The sequence below is a fragment of the Aquarana catesbeiana genome, linkage group LG02 (assembly GCF_042186555.1).
Source record: "Aquarana catesbeiana isolate 2022-GZ linkage group LG02, ASM4218655v1, whole genome shotgun sequence".
In the NCBI taxonomy this organism is placed as follows: Eukaryota; Metazoa; Chordata; class Amphibia; order Anura; family Ranidae; genus Aquarana; species Aquarana catesbeiana.
This window is the reverse complement of record NC_133325.1, coordinates 371,276,929-371,296,718: the sequence shown is the minus strand read 5'-3', so window position 1 is coordinate 371,296,718 and position 19,790 is coordinate 371,276,929. Positions and strand designations below refer to the sequence as shown.

At 40.5% G+C, this 19,790-nt stretch overlaps 1 protein-coding gene across 2 annotated transcripts in view; it reads left to right on the top strand.

Moving 5' to 3' along the window:
* The first annotated feature begins 4 nt into the window (after window positions 1–4).
* The window catches only part of LOC141128049 (S-adenosyl-L-methionine-dependent tRNA 4-demethylwyosine synthase TYW1-like), a 349,357-nt gene continuing 329,571 nt past the window's right edge, over window positions 5–19,790 (top strand). For both annotated transcript variants that reach the window (XM_073615095.1, XM_073615094.1), the window contains exons 1-2: window positions 5–201; window positions 14,356–14,498. In XM_073615095.1, the coding sequence (XP_073471196.1) occupies window positions 132–201; window positions 14,356–14,498 (213 nt within the window). In that variant the 5' untranslated portion in view covers window positions 5–131. The remainder of the gene's footprint in view (window positions 202–14,355; window positions 14,499–19,790) is intronic.

Genomic DNA, 19,790 nt, shown 5'->3' with positions numbered 1-19,790 from the left:
CAATAAAGTTTTTTTTTTTTTTTTGGGGGAAAAAAAAAATACGGAAACAAACATGGCTGCCCCCAGTGCAGCGTGAGTGTAGCTGTAGACTTGTGTTATCTGGTGTGGTGCGTACTGCGGGTTTGGTCGTTATGGAGTTGGAGATAGGAGCTTTGCTGGTCTTAATGGCAGCAGGTCGTGTGACTGCTCAGAATGAGGAGGGTAAGTCATGTACCAGGGAGCACTCACTACATAGGACATGTGCTGGTCAGCTTGGCAAAGGAGGTCTTCTGTAGCTCAGGTCTAGGATAGTGTTCAGGCATGTTACATGGATCCCTCTCTATGCTATTTACCTTTTATTGAAAAGCAGCCACAGGAAATGTATTTGGATAAACTATCATATTTTCAGCTTCTTTTTATGTGTCTTATATCTGAATACAAAGGGTTTGCTCACCCTAAAAGAGGTTGTAAACCTTTGGGGAAAAAGAAAATCCCCCAAAAAATCAAAACCTGCAAGACAAAGGCATAATGAGCTAGTATTATGCATCGCATACTAGTTCATTATGAAATACTTACCTTAGAACGATGCTCTGCAGTGCCACCCGCACTCCATTCCCACGGCCAACATCTTTCCCGGAGTTACTTCCGGGTTTGCAATGTTAGGTTCAACTTTTAAATAAGTTGCTTTAAGTTTATATTGCTTTGTCAAATTATTGCTTCTATATAGGAATTAAGACACAGAGTCAGGTATGTCTGTATCAAAGTTCTGAGCATAATGGGCTACTGCCTTTTACTTCTTTCAAAGGCCTTTTATAGGCAATTATACAAACAATAGCATCAGCACAACCCCACAAAGGGCAAGGGTAAACAACAACAGGAGTCACCTGGGCTACGAACACAAGCTTCAACACCATGGCAATACAGTTACAAGAAAACAAAAGCAGCTTCAATTGAGTTCAACAGCCAAAAAGTTACATTCATAACAGATTTACACGTAGGCATTATATTAAGTGAGAACTCTAAATTAAATCCCTGACCTTATCAGTGTGCTCCGGTGCTGTGATTGGCCCGGAACCATGATGATGTCACTCCCGCACGGGTGCTGCCGGTCACAAGTCCTGAAGAAACTGCAGGAGTGGGCTGTTCCTTCATTGCACCGATGATGTCTGCGGCAGCGTATATAGTGAATAGCTCCCAAACGGTGCAAGTTTAGGAGATATTTACAGTACTTAATAGGTAAGCCTTACTGTATGCTTTCCTGTAGGTACAATTAAAGAGGAACTGCAGTCTACTCACATAATCTGGCAAAGATGTTTTTATTACAATCTGAAGCTTTACTCCAACCACTTTGCATATTTTATATATGCAGTGGAACCTCGGATTGCGAGTAACGCGGTTAACTAGCGTTTTGCAATACAAGCACTGTATTTTTAAAAATTGTAACTCGGTTTGCGAGTGTTTTTGTGCAGTACTGCTTTTGTCCTGAGGTGGGGGGGCGTCAGAGTCAATCGCAGCCTTTCGGAAAGGCCCAAGTACAGCACAGCTGCCCTTGGCAAATCTCGGGTAGGAAGAGGTTTGCCGAGGTCAGCCGAAGTGTCCTCGGGCCTTTTCGGCTATTTCCGAGGCTCTCATTTGAAAACAAATGATTTTCGTTTCCATTGACATCAATGGGAAAACTTGCTTTGATATGCGATTACTATGGATTACAAGCATACACCTGGAACGGATTATGCTCGTAATCGAGGTTCCACTGTATTGTGATTCTGTACTTTCCAAATATGCTGCAGAAATCTCTTTCCTCTGAGTCTGGCTGCATCCATTTTAACTGTGGGCAGCTGAAGCTGTTGCCTGTTCACTTCCTGGATTTACACAGACACACATCTTCAGCTCTGCAGCTGTCATTTGGCCCTCTTATGACTCACCCCCCCCCCCCTCCCTTCCTGGCAAACTCTCATGACAGAGATAGCTTTGCATGATGTCATAAGACTAGGCTAATGACCAGACAAGAAACGGGAAGTGGGTTGTATAAAGTATTGACTGGCATAAAAAAAATATTTTACTATTCAAAGTTAAAACAACAAGGGCAGAGGATTTAATAGATGGAAAGATGAAAAAATTACTGAAGTTTTGCTTTAATGAGGAAGACTTTATTTCCGCTTTAAAGGGTAACTCCACTTTTGTGGAGGAAAAAAAGTAGCAAATAAAAAATAAATGATATAGCATATACAATTGTGACTCGAGTCATATTGTAATTGAATATTATTAAAATGATATTTCCTTTTCAATCTGCAGCTCTGTAGTTCTCTGAAAAAAGAAATGATGAGCTACTCCCCAATAGGAAATCACATCTCAAGGGATGCAGATCCTGCAGTGCTGAGATACTGGTACAATGGGGAGATACTCCCAATAGGAAATCGCATCTAAAGGGATGCAGAACCTTCAATGTTCCTCACTAGAGCCCTGCAGGTGCAGCAGCTGGTTGATAATTATGAAACCACGCCCATTAGATTCACTATGCACAGAGAAACACACAGGGATTTCTTCAGAATAACGTTAGGAATCTGCAACAAAGTTTGTTAAAATCCTTGCAATGTACATAGATCACCCAGAGGGGAATATTTGTTTTTTTCCCAGCAAAAAAGGAGTTTCCCTTTAACCACTTCCATACCGGGCCTATTCTGGCACTTCTCTCCTACATGTAAAAATCATCATTTTTTTTTTTTTTTTACTAGAAAATTACTCAGAACCCCCAAACATTATATATGTTTTTTTTAGCAGACACCCTAGGGAATAAAATGGCAGTCATTACAACTTTTTATCGTGCACGGTATTTGTGCAATAATTTTTCAAACGCCTTTTTTTTAAAAAAAAAAAACGGTTTAATGAATTAAATTACAAAACAGTAAAGTTAGCCCAATTTTTTTTTTCTATAATGTGAAAGATGATGTTGCGCCGAGTAAATAGATACCTAACGTGTCACACTTTAAAATTGCACACACGCATTGAATGGCGCCAAACTACGGTACTTACAAATCTCTATAGGCGACGCTTTGAGGATGTCTAGTGCTAGAATTGTTGCACATGCTCCAACGCACGCGGCGATACCTCACGTGTGGTTTGAATGCATTTACATATGTGGGCGGGACTTGCGTTCGCTTCTGAGCGCAAGCTACCAGGGACAAGGGCATTTTAAATTTTTATTTTTTTTATCCTACTTAAATTTTTTATATTTTTACACTTTTTTTTTTTCCCTGTTTTCCATGTAAACATCCCTTGTAATAGGAATCTATTGTGACAGGTCCTTTTTATGGAGAGATGCGGGGTCTATAAGACCCCGCATCTCTCCTCCAGGCTGGAAAGCATGAGATCAAGGAAAAAAAATTTACCATGACATTCGGGAACCTGGGCGTGACGTCATAACGTCGCGCCCGAGCCTCCGACTGTTCTAGAGATGACCGGTGACCATTTGGTCACCGGAAATCTCTATTATCGTCATCCAGCGTCGGCCGATTCGTTCTCCGGGCTCACGATGGCACGGGAGAGCCCAGAGAAGCACCGGATGGCGGCAGAAGGGGTTCCCCTCCCGTTGCCTATAAGAATGATCAAGCGGCAGATCATTCTTATCGTGCACAGAATCGCCGGCTGCATAGAGTGATATCTGAATGATGCCTGTAGCTGCAGGCATCATTCAGCTATCCTCGCACAAAGTCAAGGATGTCATTTGACTATGTGCGGTAGGAAAGTGGTTAACCTCTTGCCGACCAGCCACTGCAGTTAAACTGTGGCAATCTGGCCGGCTGCGCAAATCGCCGTAGGTTTGTGCATGAGGTTCTGTGAGAGCCCGTGCAAATTGGCCAGTGGGGGAGCCAATCAGCGGGTCCAGTGGACTCTGTGTCCGCTGGCCATCCGCGATCGTTCTCCGCAGAGACAGAACAGGGATCTGCCGAAGTAAACAAGGGAGAGCTCCATTCTGACGGGATGATTCAGGATCTTGTCTTCCTGCTATGCAGGAAGACGGATCTGTGTGTTGTCCCAGGCAGCCCATCCCCCACACAGTTAAAAACACACACAGGGAACACCATTAACCCTTTCATTGCTCCTGATGTTAACCCCTTCCCTTCCCTGCCAGTCTCATTAGTACAATGTCAGTGCATATTTTTAGCACTGATCACTGTAATGATGTCACTGGTTCCCAAAAAAGTGTAAAAAATGTCAGGTGTCCAATCTGTCCGCCGCAATGTCGCTGCCCTGCTAAAAAATCACTGATCGTCGCCATTACTAGTAAAAAAAATAAATAAAAATGCCATAAATGTATCCCTTTTTGTGTAGACGCTGTAAATTTTGCAAAACCAATCGATATACGCTTATTTTTTGTTTTTGTTTTTTGGATATGTTTTATAGCAGAAAAAAAAATATAAATTTTATTTTTTTCAAAATTGACTGTCTTTTTTTGTTTTATAGTGAAAACAAAAATTAAAACTGCAGAGTTGATCAAATACCACCAAAAGAAAGCTCCATTTGTGGGAAAAAAAGGACGTGCATTTTATTTGGGTATAGCGTCACACGACCGCGCAATTGTCAGCTAAACTAACGCAGTGCCATATCGTAAAAAATGGCCTGATCAGGAAGTGGGTAAATCCTTCCGGTCCTTAAGTTGTTTAAGTATATGCAGAGTCAAAACTTTTTCACTTTAGGGCTCATTCACACGTAGGGCTGGGGAAAAAGTCGATTTGAATCTTGATTCGAGTTGAGAGGTTAAATCGATTCAAATTTTCAGCAAATCGTTTTTTTTACATTTTTTTTTTTTCACCAGGACCGGCGCTGACACCGCGCTGGTCCTGGGGCGCTGCGGGCAGGAGTTTTTGGGCGAGGCCCCGGCTTCGGCCTAGTCCGCGAGGCTGGACGCCGCGGACTAGGCCGAAGCCGTGGCCTCGCCTAAAAACTCCTGCCCGCAGCTCCTCAGGACGGGCGCAGTGTCCATAAAAAAAAAAAAAAAAAAAAAAAAAAAAATTGAATCGTGAATCGAGTTTTTTTTTAAAAAAAAAATAGCAGATTTTTTTTTTTTTTTGGGGGAGAAAATCGCCCAGCTCTATTCACACGACATGACATCATGCACAGCTCGCTCTCTCTCTTTTTGTGAGAGTTTGCCAAGAAGAGAGGGGGGATGAGTCATAAGAGGGCCAATGAGAGCTGGAGGTATGCCTCTGTGTAAATCCAGGAAATAAACAGGCAGCAGCCCGACTTAGTGGAGGGAGATTTCTGCAGCATATTTGGCAAGTACAGAATCACAATTTATATAAAATAATATGCAAAATGGTTGGAGGGAAGCTTCAGAATGGCAAAGATGTTTTTATTACAAATTATGTGAGCAGACTGCAGTTCCTCTTTAAGGCCTAAAATGTGTCTTTCAACATATGGAAAAAATGAAAGCGAAGTGGTGTATGTTACCCCGACTTATCATATTCCTGTTCTGTCCTTATGTCTGTTCTACTATGTACTTGTGTTTAAAAAGTATCTTGTTTTCTTTGCATTGCTTTTTTTCTGTGAAATTCCTGGTAATCCTGCCAGTCCCCTCTGCTTTGGTATTTCAAACTGACCACATATTGGGCGTGAGGACACATCATTTCAGGGTGGTCTGTTTATGCTGGAAAAACCGCCTGCCTGTTCTCCAATGGTCAGGCTTGTACTGACAAACCCCCAGGCACATCAAATCATTGGAAATATTCATGTACTGCTGTTTCTCTGCCTCCTGCTGACGTCTCCACCCCCTCATCTGTAAGCCCCTTACGCAGCTGTGAAAAGAAGTCATGTGATCACTTGTAATTAAAGGGGGGGGGGGGGTATTTGTAGTGTTTTTGTGTGTGTGTGTGTGTGTATATATATATATATATATTTGTGTTTGAAAGTTTGCATACCCTGGCAGAAATCGTGAACTTTTGGCAATAAAGTGATTGTAAATCCTCGCTTGCTTTATTTTTATTAGGGGGAAAATAAACATGCCTTTACTTGCAAAACCATTGCACAGAGCAGCCCCGATTCTCTTCTGGGGTGCCTCGTGTACGCTCCACTCTTTATTGGGTGCTCCAAAGGAAAGCTGCTGTCCATTTACACAGACAGTGGGAATTGATCCCTGCGTCACAGCTTTTGATTGACAGCAGTGGGAGCCAATGGCTCCCACTGCTATCAATGTGTTCAGTGAGGAGAGCTGTGCTTGTGCGGATCGCTGGATCGGGCCCTGGTAAGAAAAAAAAGGGTGGTGGAGGGGGGAGCTGCAGCACAGGTTTTTCACCTTAATGCAGTGGTCATCAACCCTGTCCTCAGGGCCCACTAACAGGCCAGGTTTTATGTATTATGTTGGGGAGATGCAGACAAGAATAATGCAATCACTGAGCAGCAAATTATATCACCTGTGATGTACTTCAGTTATCTTGCAAACCTGGCCTGTTAATGAGCCCTGAGGACCGGGTTGATGACCACTGCCTAAATACATAGAATCCATTAAAACGGTGTTTCTCAACTCCAGTCCTTAAGGCGCCCCAACAGGTCATGTTTTCAGGCTTTCCATTAATTTGCACAGGTGATTTTATCAGTTTCACTGCCTTAGTAATTACCACAACTGTTTCATCTGAGGGATATCCTGAAAACATGACCTGTTGGGGCGCCTTGAGGACTGGAGTTGAGAAACACTGCATTAAAGTGATTGTAAAGTCTCGTTTCTTCATTTTATAAAAAAAAAAAAGAAAGAAACTTGCCTGCTCTGTTGCAGTGGATTTGCATAGAGTAGTCCTCCACTTCTCGGGTCCCTGGCTGGAGCTCCCGGCCCTTCCCTCCTGTTGAGTGCCCTCACAGCAAGCAGTTTGCTATAGGAGCACCCAAGCAGAGTCACAGCTCCCTGTGTCTAAGCCAAAGGAAGGAAAGTCTCAGACAGGCAAGACACTCCTGGACAGAGATGGAGCTCAGGTTAGTATTGGGCAGGGGGGGGGGGTGCACGAGGGGGGCTGCTGCATACAGAAGGCTTTTTATCTTCATGCATAGCATGAAGATAAAAAAAAAAAAAAAACCCTTCTGCCTTCACAATTTAACCAGTTGAAGGCCAGGCCTTTTTCTGACATTTGTTGCTTTACAAGTTCAAATCAGAATTTCTTGCTATTGCTATAAAATTACTTAGAACCCCCAAACAATAATAATACTTATATATATATATATATATATATATATATATATATATATATATATATATATATATATATATTAATATAATGTGTATGTGTATATTATCGATAGATAGTAGAGACCCTAGAGAATAAAATGGCAGTCATTGCAATAATTTATATCGGACTGCATTTGTGCAGCTGTCTTTCAAGTGCAATTTGTTTGGAGAAAACGCACTTTATTAAATTAAAAAAGACAAAACCATAAAGTTAGCCCATTTTTTTTTTTTTTTGTATAATGTGAAAGATGTTATGCTGAGTAAATAGATACTCAACATGTCACGCTTTAAAATTGCACACACTCGTGGAATGGTGACAAACTACAGTACTTAAAAATCTCTATAGGCGACGTTTAAATTTTTTTTTACAAGGTTACCTGTTTAGAGTTACAGAGGAGGTCTTGCACTCGATTTATTGCTCTCACTCGAACGATCGCGGCGATACCTCACATGTGGTTCGAACACTGTTTACATATCTGCGACTTGCGTATGCTTCCACTTCTGCGTGTGAGCATGGAGGGGAGGGATGGGGCGCTTTAAATTTATTTATTTATTTTTTACACTGTCCATCCCTTGTAATTGGAATAGGGAGTGACAGGTTCTCTTTATTGAGAGCTCTGGGGTCAAAAATACCCCAGATCTCTTATTTACCTTTTTTAACCTCTTGATGGTGCGGCTCTCATTCTGGGTGGAAGTCGTATGACTGCGCCCAGAACGGCCACTCTCGCTTGCACGCCCACGGCGATGACGGCCGTGTTGCAAAGACATGGTGCGACTCCAATATCTGTAAAGAGCTGATCACACGGCTCTTTAACCATGTGATAGGCTGTGTCCAATCACAGCCGGTCACTTGTAAACACGGAAGTGCAGGTGATCGGATCTCCTCGCCTCACTCCGACAGAGTGCGTGGCAAGGAGAGCCGATTAGCGACGTCTCCTCGCAGGGAACACATGGACATGTAATCAGGGCACTGATAATCACATTACAGTTACAGATTACAGTAAAGCCCATTAATGACACCAATTGGTGCCCATTAGTGATGCCAGTAACTGCTGCTCACCAGTGATAAGGCTCAGGTTAGTTTACAGGGCTTGGGCTTGTGTGTGTGTGTCTGTGTGTGTGTCTGTGTGTTTATGTTTTAGTTTTGTTTTTTCGCCCCTAATGCTTTAAAGTGATTGTAAAGGCAATTTTTTTTGTTTTTTAATTAACGAGTATGTTATGCATACCTGCACTCTGCAATGGTTTTGCACAGATAAGCCCCAATCGTTCCCTTTCTGAGGTCCCCTGCAGGCGCTCCTAGCTCCTCCTTTTTCTCGTCCCCCCCCATAGGAAGCCACTGCCTGCTGATTTGATCCTGAGTTGAGCTGTCTGCATCCATTGACTCAGAACGCTTGACCCCCCCCCCCCTTCTGTTATCACCAGATATGATTGGCAGCAGCAGGAGTCAATGACTCCCGCTGCTATCAATTTGCCCTGTGAGGAGAGCCAGAACTGAGAGAGCCACTGCTCTTGACCCCAGCGTTGAATTGAGAATGGCCTCTGGTAAGTATAAGGGAAGGCTGGTGGGAAAGATGCAGACTTTTTTTTTTTTTTTAATATATATATATATATATATATATATATATATATATATATATATATATATATAATGCATTAAGGTAAAAGACGTTCTACCTTTACAATCACGTCAGGAAAAAAAAAACTTTTTAATGTCATCTCCTCTCATACCCCCCCCCCCCCCTTAAATACTTATCTGAGCCCGATCTCTATCCAGTGCTGTATATTTCTGCATCTGCGTTCTCCTTTCCCCTCTGTCACAGAAAGCTCAGCTGTCAAGCGGGGGGGCAGCTACACACTTCAGGTTTTTTTGACCTTACTGCATAGAATGCTGCTGAATTAAAAAAAAAAATCTTCTGCCTTTTCAACCACTTTAACCTTTTACCTACTCCTAGTGAATGTAAGTAGTAGTTTGTTTATAGATGCACTTTAACCAACAAAAGCTAAGTTTTTACATTGAGATACAAAATTCATACAAGGGGGTCAATTGACTAACATTTGTATAAAGTATCAAATGCGGTTAAAGTAGATTCACCAAAAAAAATAAATGAAAATTCTGCTGTATTTCCTGCAAAATGGAAAATGTTTAACAAGCGGGCCTCTAGACCCCCCTCCGGCCCCCCTCATGTGAATGAGTATTGTACCCCTACTCATTCACCAAAAAAAAGTGCCAGAAATCAAAACTCACACAGTTTTTGACAATTCCTTTATTTTATAAAAAAAAATGTCCCCTGAAGTAGATCCATCGTCAATCCCGATGCCCACTGGACCCGAAAGAGGGGAGGGTAACCTCTGGCCCTGGCGAACGTTCCCGTTGACTGCCTGCTCCTCTGTTGCTTTAACTGACATTTGCGCAGTCGTGCGACATTGTACCTAAATAAAATTGATGTCCCTTTTTTGTTCCCACAAATAGAGCTTTCTTTTGGTGGTATTTGATCACCCCTGCAGTTTTATTGTTTGCTCTATAAACAAAAGAGTGACAATTTAAATATTTTTTATTTTCTGCTATAAAACATATCCAATTAAAAAAAAAAAAAAAAGTGAAAAATCTAATCAATTTAGGCCGATATGTATTCTGCTACATATTTTTGTCAAAAACAATCCCAATAAACATATATTGTTTGGGTTGTGCAAAAGTTTTATCCCGTGTGCAAACCATGTTTACTAGTAATGGCGGTGATTGGTGATTTTTAGAGGGACTGCAACATTGTGGGAGACTAATCTGACACCTAACTGACACTTTTTTTTTTTTTTTTTTTGTGAACCAGTGACATTATTAGAGATCAGTGCTAAAAATATGCTGTATACTGTATTAAACAATATATTATAGTGTACTAAACAAAAAGGTCTGGTGTCACCCACAAACCACCTCCATCCAATATAAGCAACAAAATACAGGAAATCACCCCAGGAAGTTAAATGAGGTGAATGCAGTTAGCCAACAATTGACAGTAAATACAGTCTCAAAATTTATTAAAATGATCATATAAACAACATCGTAGCCAAACCACTGAAATGATACATACAGTAAAAAATGTCATTACATGTATTATGGTATAAAGTGTAGATTGCAAAGTACACAGGCATGAAAAGTATGCCAACACGTTTCACAAGACCATGCTTGCTTCATCGGGGGTAGATGCGTTTGTAGTACATCAAAGGCTAGATCAGACTACCAAATGCTGAATACCCAAAGGCGGCAGTAATGAACGTCCGGCTCGGGAGCTGAGGAGGCAGAGGAAAAACCAACCCAACAGAGCACAAACAGGGGGCAGACATGGCCAGGATGGGGGTCACCAAAGATCTCCCAGTATCCATTAATAATGTCAACTTGAATGAAGTGAAACTGCTGCGTGTGAGTGAAACAGGAAAAGCTGTTACTGTGCTAATGATACTGGCAGGGAAGGGGTTAACACCAGGGGCGATCAAAGGGTTAAGTGTGACCTTAGTGGGTGTTTGCTTACTGTGTGGGGGATGGACTTATTCTACATAGGCAGATTGCCGTTCTGCCTCTCTGGGGAACAATCGGCAAGTCCCAGCAGACATTGTGTCCTCCGGACCCGCTGATTGGAGCGCACGTGCCCCCCCACTGTCTATTGCACGAAATGATGTACAGGTATTAAAGTAGTTAAATAGCTAAGGGGAGGAGGCCCCACCCCTTGTGACATCATCAGCCAGGAGCATGCAGGGGTGGTGACGTCAAGGGGCGGGGACACCCTGTGATGTTTCTGGTTGACTCCCCTCTAAGAATAAGCTCAGGCGTGTTTGCACAGCCCACGTGCAGAGCCTGCCTGGAAGTCGGCACTGCGCTGCGCTAATCGCAGGCAGTGAGACATTGTCCCGTTGTGCGGCTGCAGAGATCATGAAATATCTCACCGCCTGTGATTAGCGCAGTGCCGACTTCCTGGCGGTCTCTGAACGTGGTCTGTGCGAACACGCCTGAGCTCATCCTTACTCCTCTCCTTAGCTATTTAAGAACTGTCATACGGCATGTCCGTCGGCGGGTGCCTTTGTCAGGGCTGGAGGTTTTTTTCTTTTTTTACCCTATACTCATTCACATGGGGGGAAGCTGGGATGAGCCGCATGCCCGCAGACCTCCCAAATCCCCTCCCCCCCACAACCACCGCCCTGGTGCTTTGGGGGAGGGCAGAACACCCTCCCCAAAGTACCAGGGCAGGTGGCCTGGTATGGTTTGGGGGGGGCTTCCTCCCCTCCCTTTCCCGACCTGCTGGGCTACGTGTTTGGATAAGGGTTGTTAGAAAAGTTTTAAATGTTTATTGTGTGACTATTAAAAAAACTATTAGAAAAACAATAACCCTGAGACTTTTCTTAAGATGACTTCTGAGCACATTGTTGTATTAACTTGTTATATCGTTTGCTTTAACTAACTCCATAGTAAGTTGTAGAATGATTAGGCTTAACCATATATGGTAGACCCAGAATGTACAGGAAACCCTAATTAGCAAAATAAAGTACCATTTTGTACCAGGCACGCTATCTGTGTTTCCTCAGCCAATAGAAGCGTTATAGCTATATTATTGTAGGTATTAGGAGGGGGGATGTACATCTCTTTGTATGATTCTTACTGCATCTTTTGACTTGTAAGCATCATCCATTTGTGTGACACATCTGAAATAAATTGTCTGCTTTTCAATACATCTGGAGTTCGACTGATCACAAGAGGAGAGTAATCCTAACAGGGTCTGGCATGGATTTGGGGGGGGGGGGGTTTAATTGCCAGCATGTTTTTTTTACATTCAGCTTTCAGCAGGGAAGCTGATGAGTCATCTGTGAAGGACGCGGCGGCTGGCTTGCCGGCCTGCTCCTTACCAACCAGCTCAGCGCGATAAATTACTGCATTACCAAAACTTTGCCACAGTAGTTATTTACTGCACAATTCTTAGTGAATTTATCATTTGCACAATTGTGTTCGCATGCATTGTTTTACCTTGTGTTTTTTTTTTTTTTTTGCAGTGTTCTTTTACTCTTAGCAAATTGACCGTAAGATTGCAAAGGCAGACCTCCATTGTTTGGGAGGCTTACCAGACTAAAACCTTTCATGCCCCATTCACATTAGGTGATTTTGGTAAAATGTAAAAGATTATGTTGCGTTGAGTAATTGGATGCCAAACGTTAAAATTGTGAAATGGCAACAAGCGGTAGCTAAAATTGTCTGTAGTCCAAGCTTTCAAAGCCTTAACCGGTTATCAGTTTAGAGTTAAACATGAGCTATGGCTCTAGAACTATTGCTTTCACTCTGATCTTTAAGGGGTTACCTCACGTGTGGTGCAATCGCCATTAACGTGTGCTGGACCAGGGGGAAGGCAGAGGCTCTGCAGTACTGTAGAGCTACCTGGATCACTTTTACGTGAAAGCTGATGGCCATCACTAAAAAAAAAAAAGTACCAGGATCACGGCTGCGGCCTCAATCCTGGTATAACCACTTGCTGTCCAGGATGTATATACATAATGCTGAACAGCAAGGGGTTACGAATGAAATTAAACTTGCAGACATGTTGGATATGTAAATATATATTCTTATTATTTTAAGGATCAGATATTTTGGCTAACAAAATGTTAAATAATATTTTGTTTTAACTTTGATTTTAGACAGACCTGTCTAAAGCTGGAGAAAATAATATGGTAACAAACGTAGAGCTATTGTACATATTGACGAGTCAAATTCATCTCTTATTCAGTGAGATAATGAGGAAATGGGGCTAATTTTAATGGAGTGTAGAATCTTCCCTGATTAAAATTTTCAAGTGTACACTTCAGTTTACCAAACATATGAAAAGCAAATCTCTTTTCACTTAAAAAAAAATCCTGGCCTTTTTCTTTCTTTTTTTTTTCCTTTCTTTTCTTTCTTTCAATATTTACATTATTATTATATATTATTGAATGATTATATGGTCACTATTGGCACCAGTGCCTTTCATTCAGTGTATGGTGGATCTAAGGTTCGATTCACATCTGTGCTTGTTGCTTTTCAGTGTTTTTGCTGTGCTTTCTGCATGTTTTACATCGATTTGTCTTATTTTTTTTTTCTTTCACTGTATATAGCTGGTTGCTAAGGACGCGGCGGCCAGCTTCCCAACCCGCTTCTTAACAACCGATGAGTAATCACATCTGAGCAGCCCATGTGACTATATACTTACACATGTGGGTGTGTATACACAGTGGTAAATGACAGCCCACTCCCTCCCTCTCCATGCCCACTAGCTGGCTAATAACAATGGGCGTGGGATATTACATGTAGATTAATGGAGGACTGACTGACAGAAATCTGCCCACACCATGTTATTGTCAAAACATAATAAAGATTTGATTTCAACTATATAGCTGTATGATAATTTAAAAGTTTTTGATCGTTTAAATGTGTTTTTTTTTTTTTTTTTTTTTTTCTATACATGTTACCACGAGCAAAGGACTAGAATCTCCTCCTGCTTATGACAGCTGTATATTGATTAAGAAAAAGATGTTGGTTTTTATTTTTTCCCAATTACAATAATTAGTTCCATCATACAGAAATGGAAGGGGATAATGTAAATTAAACAGTGTGTGTTTAGTGTCACTATAACTGTAGTTGAGAACACTCTGGTATCCTGCCCTGGCAGACAGTGCTGTGCTGTGTGGAAGAGCTGTCTAAATCTCAGAACTGGAAGGACAGAATTCCAAATCCATTGGAAGGTAAAACTACTCCTATATTTGTTTAATTAGTAGTTTGCCTGAAGCTTTATAAACCCTTTTCCGATCAAATATAGGCTTTAACGGAAACTACTGTTCCCAAGAAGCGTAGCAAAACAAATTGCCTAACTACAAAGTTACCTTATCATCCGGAGGAGAATTACATATTCATGAGCCAGATGTTGTTTATGTACTGTAGACCAAGTATGATACAGCAACATCTGTTGAGATCTTCCAAGGCTATGGTGAACATTTGAAAGTTCCTCCTAAGGTGACCTCTAGCCTGGAAGCCTCCTGGTGGTGAAAGTAAACCCTTATGACATATTGATGAAATACCTATGCATATATACTGTACTTTTTGAAATGTATGTTCTTTTCTCTCTTGAAGTTGTGATAAAGAAAATGCTTCTCTGCTTTTTCAGATGCGTCTTCCGACCCTTGGTTTTTTGTGCATACACATTTAATGCTTTTGTGGATGAACAGATTTTACATCTATGCATGTGCTGGAATTGGTATTACTCTTTGGATCTGCAGCCAATTTATTATGGGCAGAAAAAATCACCAGGTCAGTATAACATCATTTGTGGACAAGGGCTGTATCGTCCTTTACATGGGTCTCTTGGCACACGTTGAACTTTTTTTTTTTTTTTTTTTTATCTAGTACTGATCTCTGTTTAGGGATATGTGCTTGTTCATTTTTGTTGTTATCTGTTCACACTTGTTTGCTGCAGCAAAGCACATTGCATGTATTGGTGCACTGCAGTGCCATTCATTGCAGATGGCACCTTGTCGCAAATTAAAAACGCATATGCACAGCAACAGGCTGCAGCGCAGCACTACACCTGGTCCATTGAGCTGCGAACAAACATAGCCGACTTGCAGTTTTTTGTATTTCGTGTGTGTGTGTTTTTGTCTGTTTATTTTTATTGGGCTGATTAATGCAACGCAGTGCATGTCAACATGCGCAGCAGACATTGTTGTGTGAATGGATCCTTAGTGTAAGTAGCAAATTAAGTGCCTGCATCTTTTTCTTTTTTAGCTGCTTGGCAACAGTATACTGTGTGTGTGTGTGTGTGTGTGTGTGTGTGTGTGTGTGTGTATATATATCAGCTCTCCTGTTCAGGTTCACGTACCTTGTGAACCTGATCTGATGTACTTTCTCCATCAGATCATCCCCCACAGTTATTACCTTTTTGTATCGCTTGACCTTCCCTCCTAGATAATAAGCTCTAACGAGCAGGGGCCTCCAATTACTCCTGTATTGAATTGTATTATAACTGTACTATCGGCCCTCATGATGTAAAGCGCTGCGCAAACTGTTGACACTATAGAAATCCTGTATAATAATAATTTGACAGGATTTTGACAAACCCATCCTAAGGTAAGCATCTTCATTTGTTATGCACAAACTGTAAATGCAAATTTAAATAACTTTTTTTAACATCTTGGCCAATTACAAATAAACTATAAAATCCCCCATTTGCATTACCATGGGTAGAAGATATGCTAATAAAATGTAGCTACAGTATGTGCATAGTTTGTGTGACTGTTTTAGTTCTGCTCTTTTTGGTAGATTCCCCCCCGAGATCTGCATAGTCTGGCGCTTTAAGATTATCTTCCCTGTTTTTCCATTTGGCACTCAATTCTCTTGCTGGTTCCATGCCAACCTGTCACTCAGCTGTCATGTTAAATTCCTGTCTTTTTGCTTTGCAGTTTGCTGATGGCTTGTTCTCACTAAGTTTGTATGTGAATATGGAGTTATTTAAAAATGTGGGTATAAATAATTGCATACCTTTTTTAGAAACGAACCTTGTTCTACCCAAGCTGCCTGCTTTTATCAAAGTGGCATTATTTAAAAAAAAAAGTGAATATTGTGGATATTTGCAATTTTTAAAGTTGTAATTTAAAGTGCGGGACTTTGCATTCACTATATCTGGTCTCCCACAGTACATAGAACATGGAAATGCAATAGTGTTAGTAACTATAAACTACTAGGGTGCACCGAATGGAAATTTTGGTACCGAAAATGCAGGATGCACTTTGCCGAAAATTACAGTTTTTTAAAAAAAAAAATATATTTTTTATATAGAATTGTATTATATTCCTCTTTTAATTTAATATCAATTTAACTTAATATGCATTTATTGTTGGCCGTTATTGGCAGCTTTAGTTCAAGAAAAATGAAGTCTACAGTCTGACCATCTCTTGTATCTTGTCTGCAATCTCTTACTTAAACTTAAACACTTTGAAATTTTGCTAATACCATTACCATTCGATGCGCCTCCTAGCAGACATAGTACAGGAAATGGGCAGAGACTGCAGACATGATACAAGAGATCAATGCAGCTTCTTCCATGCCCATCACATGCAGCCCATGAGATGCAGCCCGCCAGTATCAGCGTTACAATTTAGGCTGTGTTCTTATCTCTGCATTTCTGATGCATATGTGATGCATACTAGCACTTTATGACATTGCCTTGCAGGGTTTTTTTTTTTAATTTTTTTTAACCACCTGCGGTTTACTACCGCTTTAAGCCTAGGTAGAAGACTTGTCTTCCAGCAAGATGATAACTGCATACCTAAAGCCATAATAACATGAGGGTGGCTTTAAAACAATAAACAAAATACAAAAATTACTAAAGCGCTGAAATGGATAAGGTGAAGCTAAATATTTTCTACACCCCTGTGAAACATGTCTGATGCAAACTTAATAAAAATAAAATAATAAAAGCTGCAAACTTAAAGTGCTCAGACACCTGTACCAAGTATTAAATAAAATATTTTGTTGCGCTGATATTAACCTACCAGTCAATCCGTGCACAGTTTGTAAAATAAATCAATCCCTCCAAGTGAAAATAAAACAATGATTGGAATGAATCAGTTATATAAGGGTCTAGTCAGGTCAGAAACACTATAGCCAATAAGCTGTGATCTTATGCTCTACAGAATAAATCACAGGCAGCCGCCTGTGATAACGGGCAAGTACAAGTACAAATAAATAGATAAATGTAGTTGCTAAACATATCATCCAATATTAATGAAAGTTCTCTGATATGGTTAAAAAAATCCCAAATTGAAACTGTGTGATGAGAGCCGTTCTCAATTATAGACAGTATACTTTATATTTAGGCAGAAGATAGATCTATTCACAAAGATCTCCCAATATTTCTGTGTATTCTTGAGGGGCTTCCAGATTGATGTTCTCAGGTATTGCAAATATGTGAAATAAACAGTCACGTATCGGGTGACGCAACGCGTTGGAGGAGTCAGTGTCGTGAAGTATTGAGGCTGGTCAGCAGCTTGTTACGAGCGGCTTGAGGACTCACCGCGCCCCAAGCGGCTGATTGTTTTTCTCCATCCAGGCATTGATTATCCAGGCTTATGTGAGTGTGTCCAGTGAAGTGTTACTATTTCTAAGTAATTGCATACTGTGCAATGATGTCCTTACTGTTTATTTCACATATTTGCAATACCTGAGAACATCAATCTTGAAGCCCCTCAAGAATACACAGAAATATTGGGAGATCTTTGTGAATAGATCTATCTTCTGCTTAAATATAAAGTATACTGTCTATAATTGAGAAGGGCTATCAACACACAGTTTCAATTTGGGATTTTTTTAACCATATGAGAGAACTTTCATTAATATCAGATGATATGTTTAACAAGTACATTTATCTATTTATTTGTACTTGTATCTGCCCGTTATCACAGGCGGCTGCCTGTGATTTATTCTGTAGAGCATAAGATCACATCTTATTGGTTATAGTGTTTCTGACCTGACTAGACCCTTATATAATTGATTCATTCCAATCATTGTTTTATTTTCACTTGGAGGGATTGATTTATTTTACAGTTTGTGCACGGACTGACTGGTAGGTTAATATCAGCGCAACAAAATATTTTATTTAAAACAATAAAGATGTCCTTGAAAGGCCAGGTCAGAGTCTAGTTGTCCATGCAATATGGAATGAGTGACCGGAATTAGAAAAAAAATACTGTTCTTTCGCAATCCAAAAAAAAAAAGAAAAAGAAATTTATGTGTTAAGATGTACAAAGCTGAAAGAGACCTTTTACCACAGACTATTACTGGCAAAGGTGCATCTACTAAATACCGTCTTGAATGGGATGTATACTCAATGCAGTAAGTTATTTTGTCACTTTGCTGAGATCGGTCGATAATGATTTTTTTATTTTTTAATCTTTTTCAACCAACATGTTGAACGAAAAAAATGAACCCGATTCCCCCTTCCACACATTCAAGGTCAATGGGGGGGTAATCGCTTCCACTCAGCTTGTGTGCTCTGACAGCAGGAGACTTCCCCCGATGCCAGAACACACTGATCAGTGCTGCCAGATTTATCCAACAGGCTGATTGTACAGATGTCGATTGGTAGATCAACTTCTGTACAACCACTGTATCCATACATCCTGCTGAACCTGCCTAACTTCGATCCATGTATGGCCAGCTTAATAGTCTATTTTTGAGGTTTAATGACAATAAAACATGAATACAGACAAAAAGGTTATTACTAGTGTTTTTTTTTTTTTTTTTTTTTTTATAATTTTGTTTGTATTTGGAAATGTATTTATTCTCATAATGTAAATTATACAAAGCAGCACTTGGACATTCTGTCATGCTGCTCCTGACTTTTTTGCCATTTTACATCTAGCATTTGAAGCACTTTTTTCTCTTTTGTGAGTGAGTGCTTGGGAAGAAGTCCTTTTATACTGTATATTGTTGAAACAATTATAGGCTATAAGAACTACCTGTATTGTGTTGTATTGTACCATGGAAGAATACATTTCTTTACTTGAAAATTTAGTCAATTACAAGATAACATGGTGAATTGAATGAATAGAACCTTCTGCATTGTTCATGAAAATGAGGTTGAGTGGCTAAGTAATTTACCTTTTGGTTGATGAACCATTGTTTTGCTTTAAATCTCTTGGGAAGTTTGTTGTTTAAAAAATGGATACCAGGATAGACTAATTTTATAAAGCTGTGTATATTAAATGTTGCATTAGCACAACTGATCTCATGCTAAAAATATGTTAGTAAAGGAACTTTATAAAAAGACTATAGAACTTTTCCCATTTGGAGTGAAGTCTTAAAAGCTCACAATTACTGTGCTCCCCATAGGTCTATTCATTTGGTCAGAGCCCTTGCAAAATACCTATTGCTTTCAGGTTTGGGGAAGCATGTGATCTCCTCTCAAAGTGCAATGCCTGGGCCTGAGCGGCTGATTGCCCAGTGCAGATCACATGATGTGTACTCTCCACCGCCATCCAACATGGAAGTGCACAATGTATGGATTTGCAGTTACAAAGGAGTAAAGGAGCTGTGGGGGAGCATTATAAAGACAATAATTGGTTTGGTGGTTGGCCTGGGGGGGCTGCTACACACAGAAGGTTTTTTTTTTTAACTTGATGCATAGAATACATTAAGATAACAAACCTTCTTGTTCCTTTACAACTCCTTTTAACCACTTCAATACCAGGCACTTAGACACCTTCCCGCCCAGACCAATTTTCAGCTTTCAGCTCTGTCACAATTTGAATGACAATTGCGCGGTCATGTTACACTGTACCCAAACAAATTTTTTATCATTTTGTTCCCACAAATAGAGCTTTCTTTTGGTGGTATTTGATCACCTCTGCGGTTTTTATTTTTTGCGCTACAAATAAAAAAAGACCGAAAATTTTGAAAAAAAACAAGTTTTTCTTTGTTTCTGTTAAAACTTTTTTGTAAATAAGTACGTTTTCTTCTTCAATGACGGGCACTGATATGGCTGCACTGACGGGCACTGATACGGCGGCACTGATGAGGGGGCACTGATGGGCACTGATAGGCGGC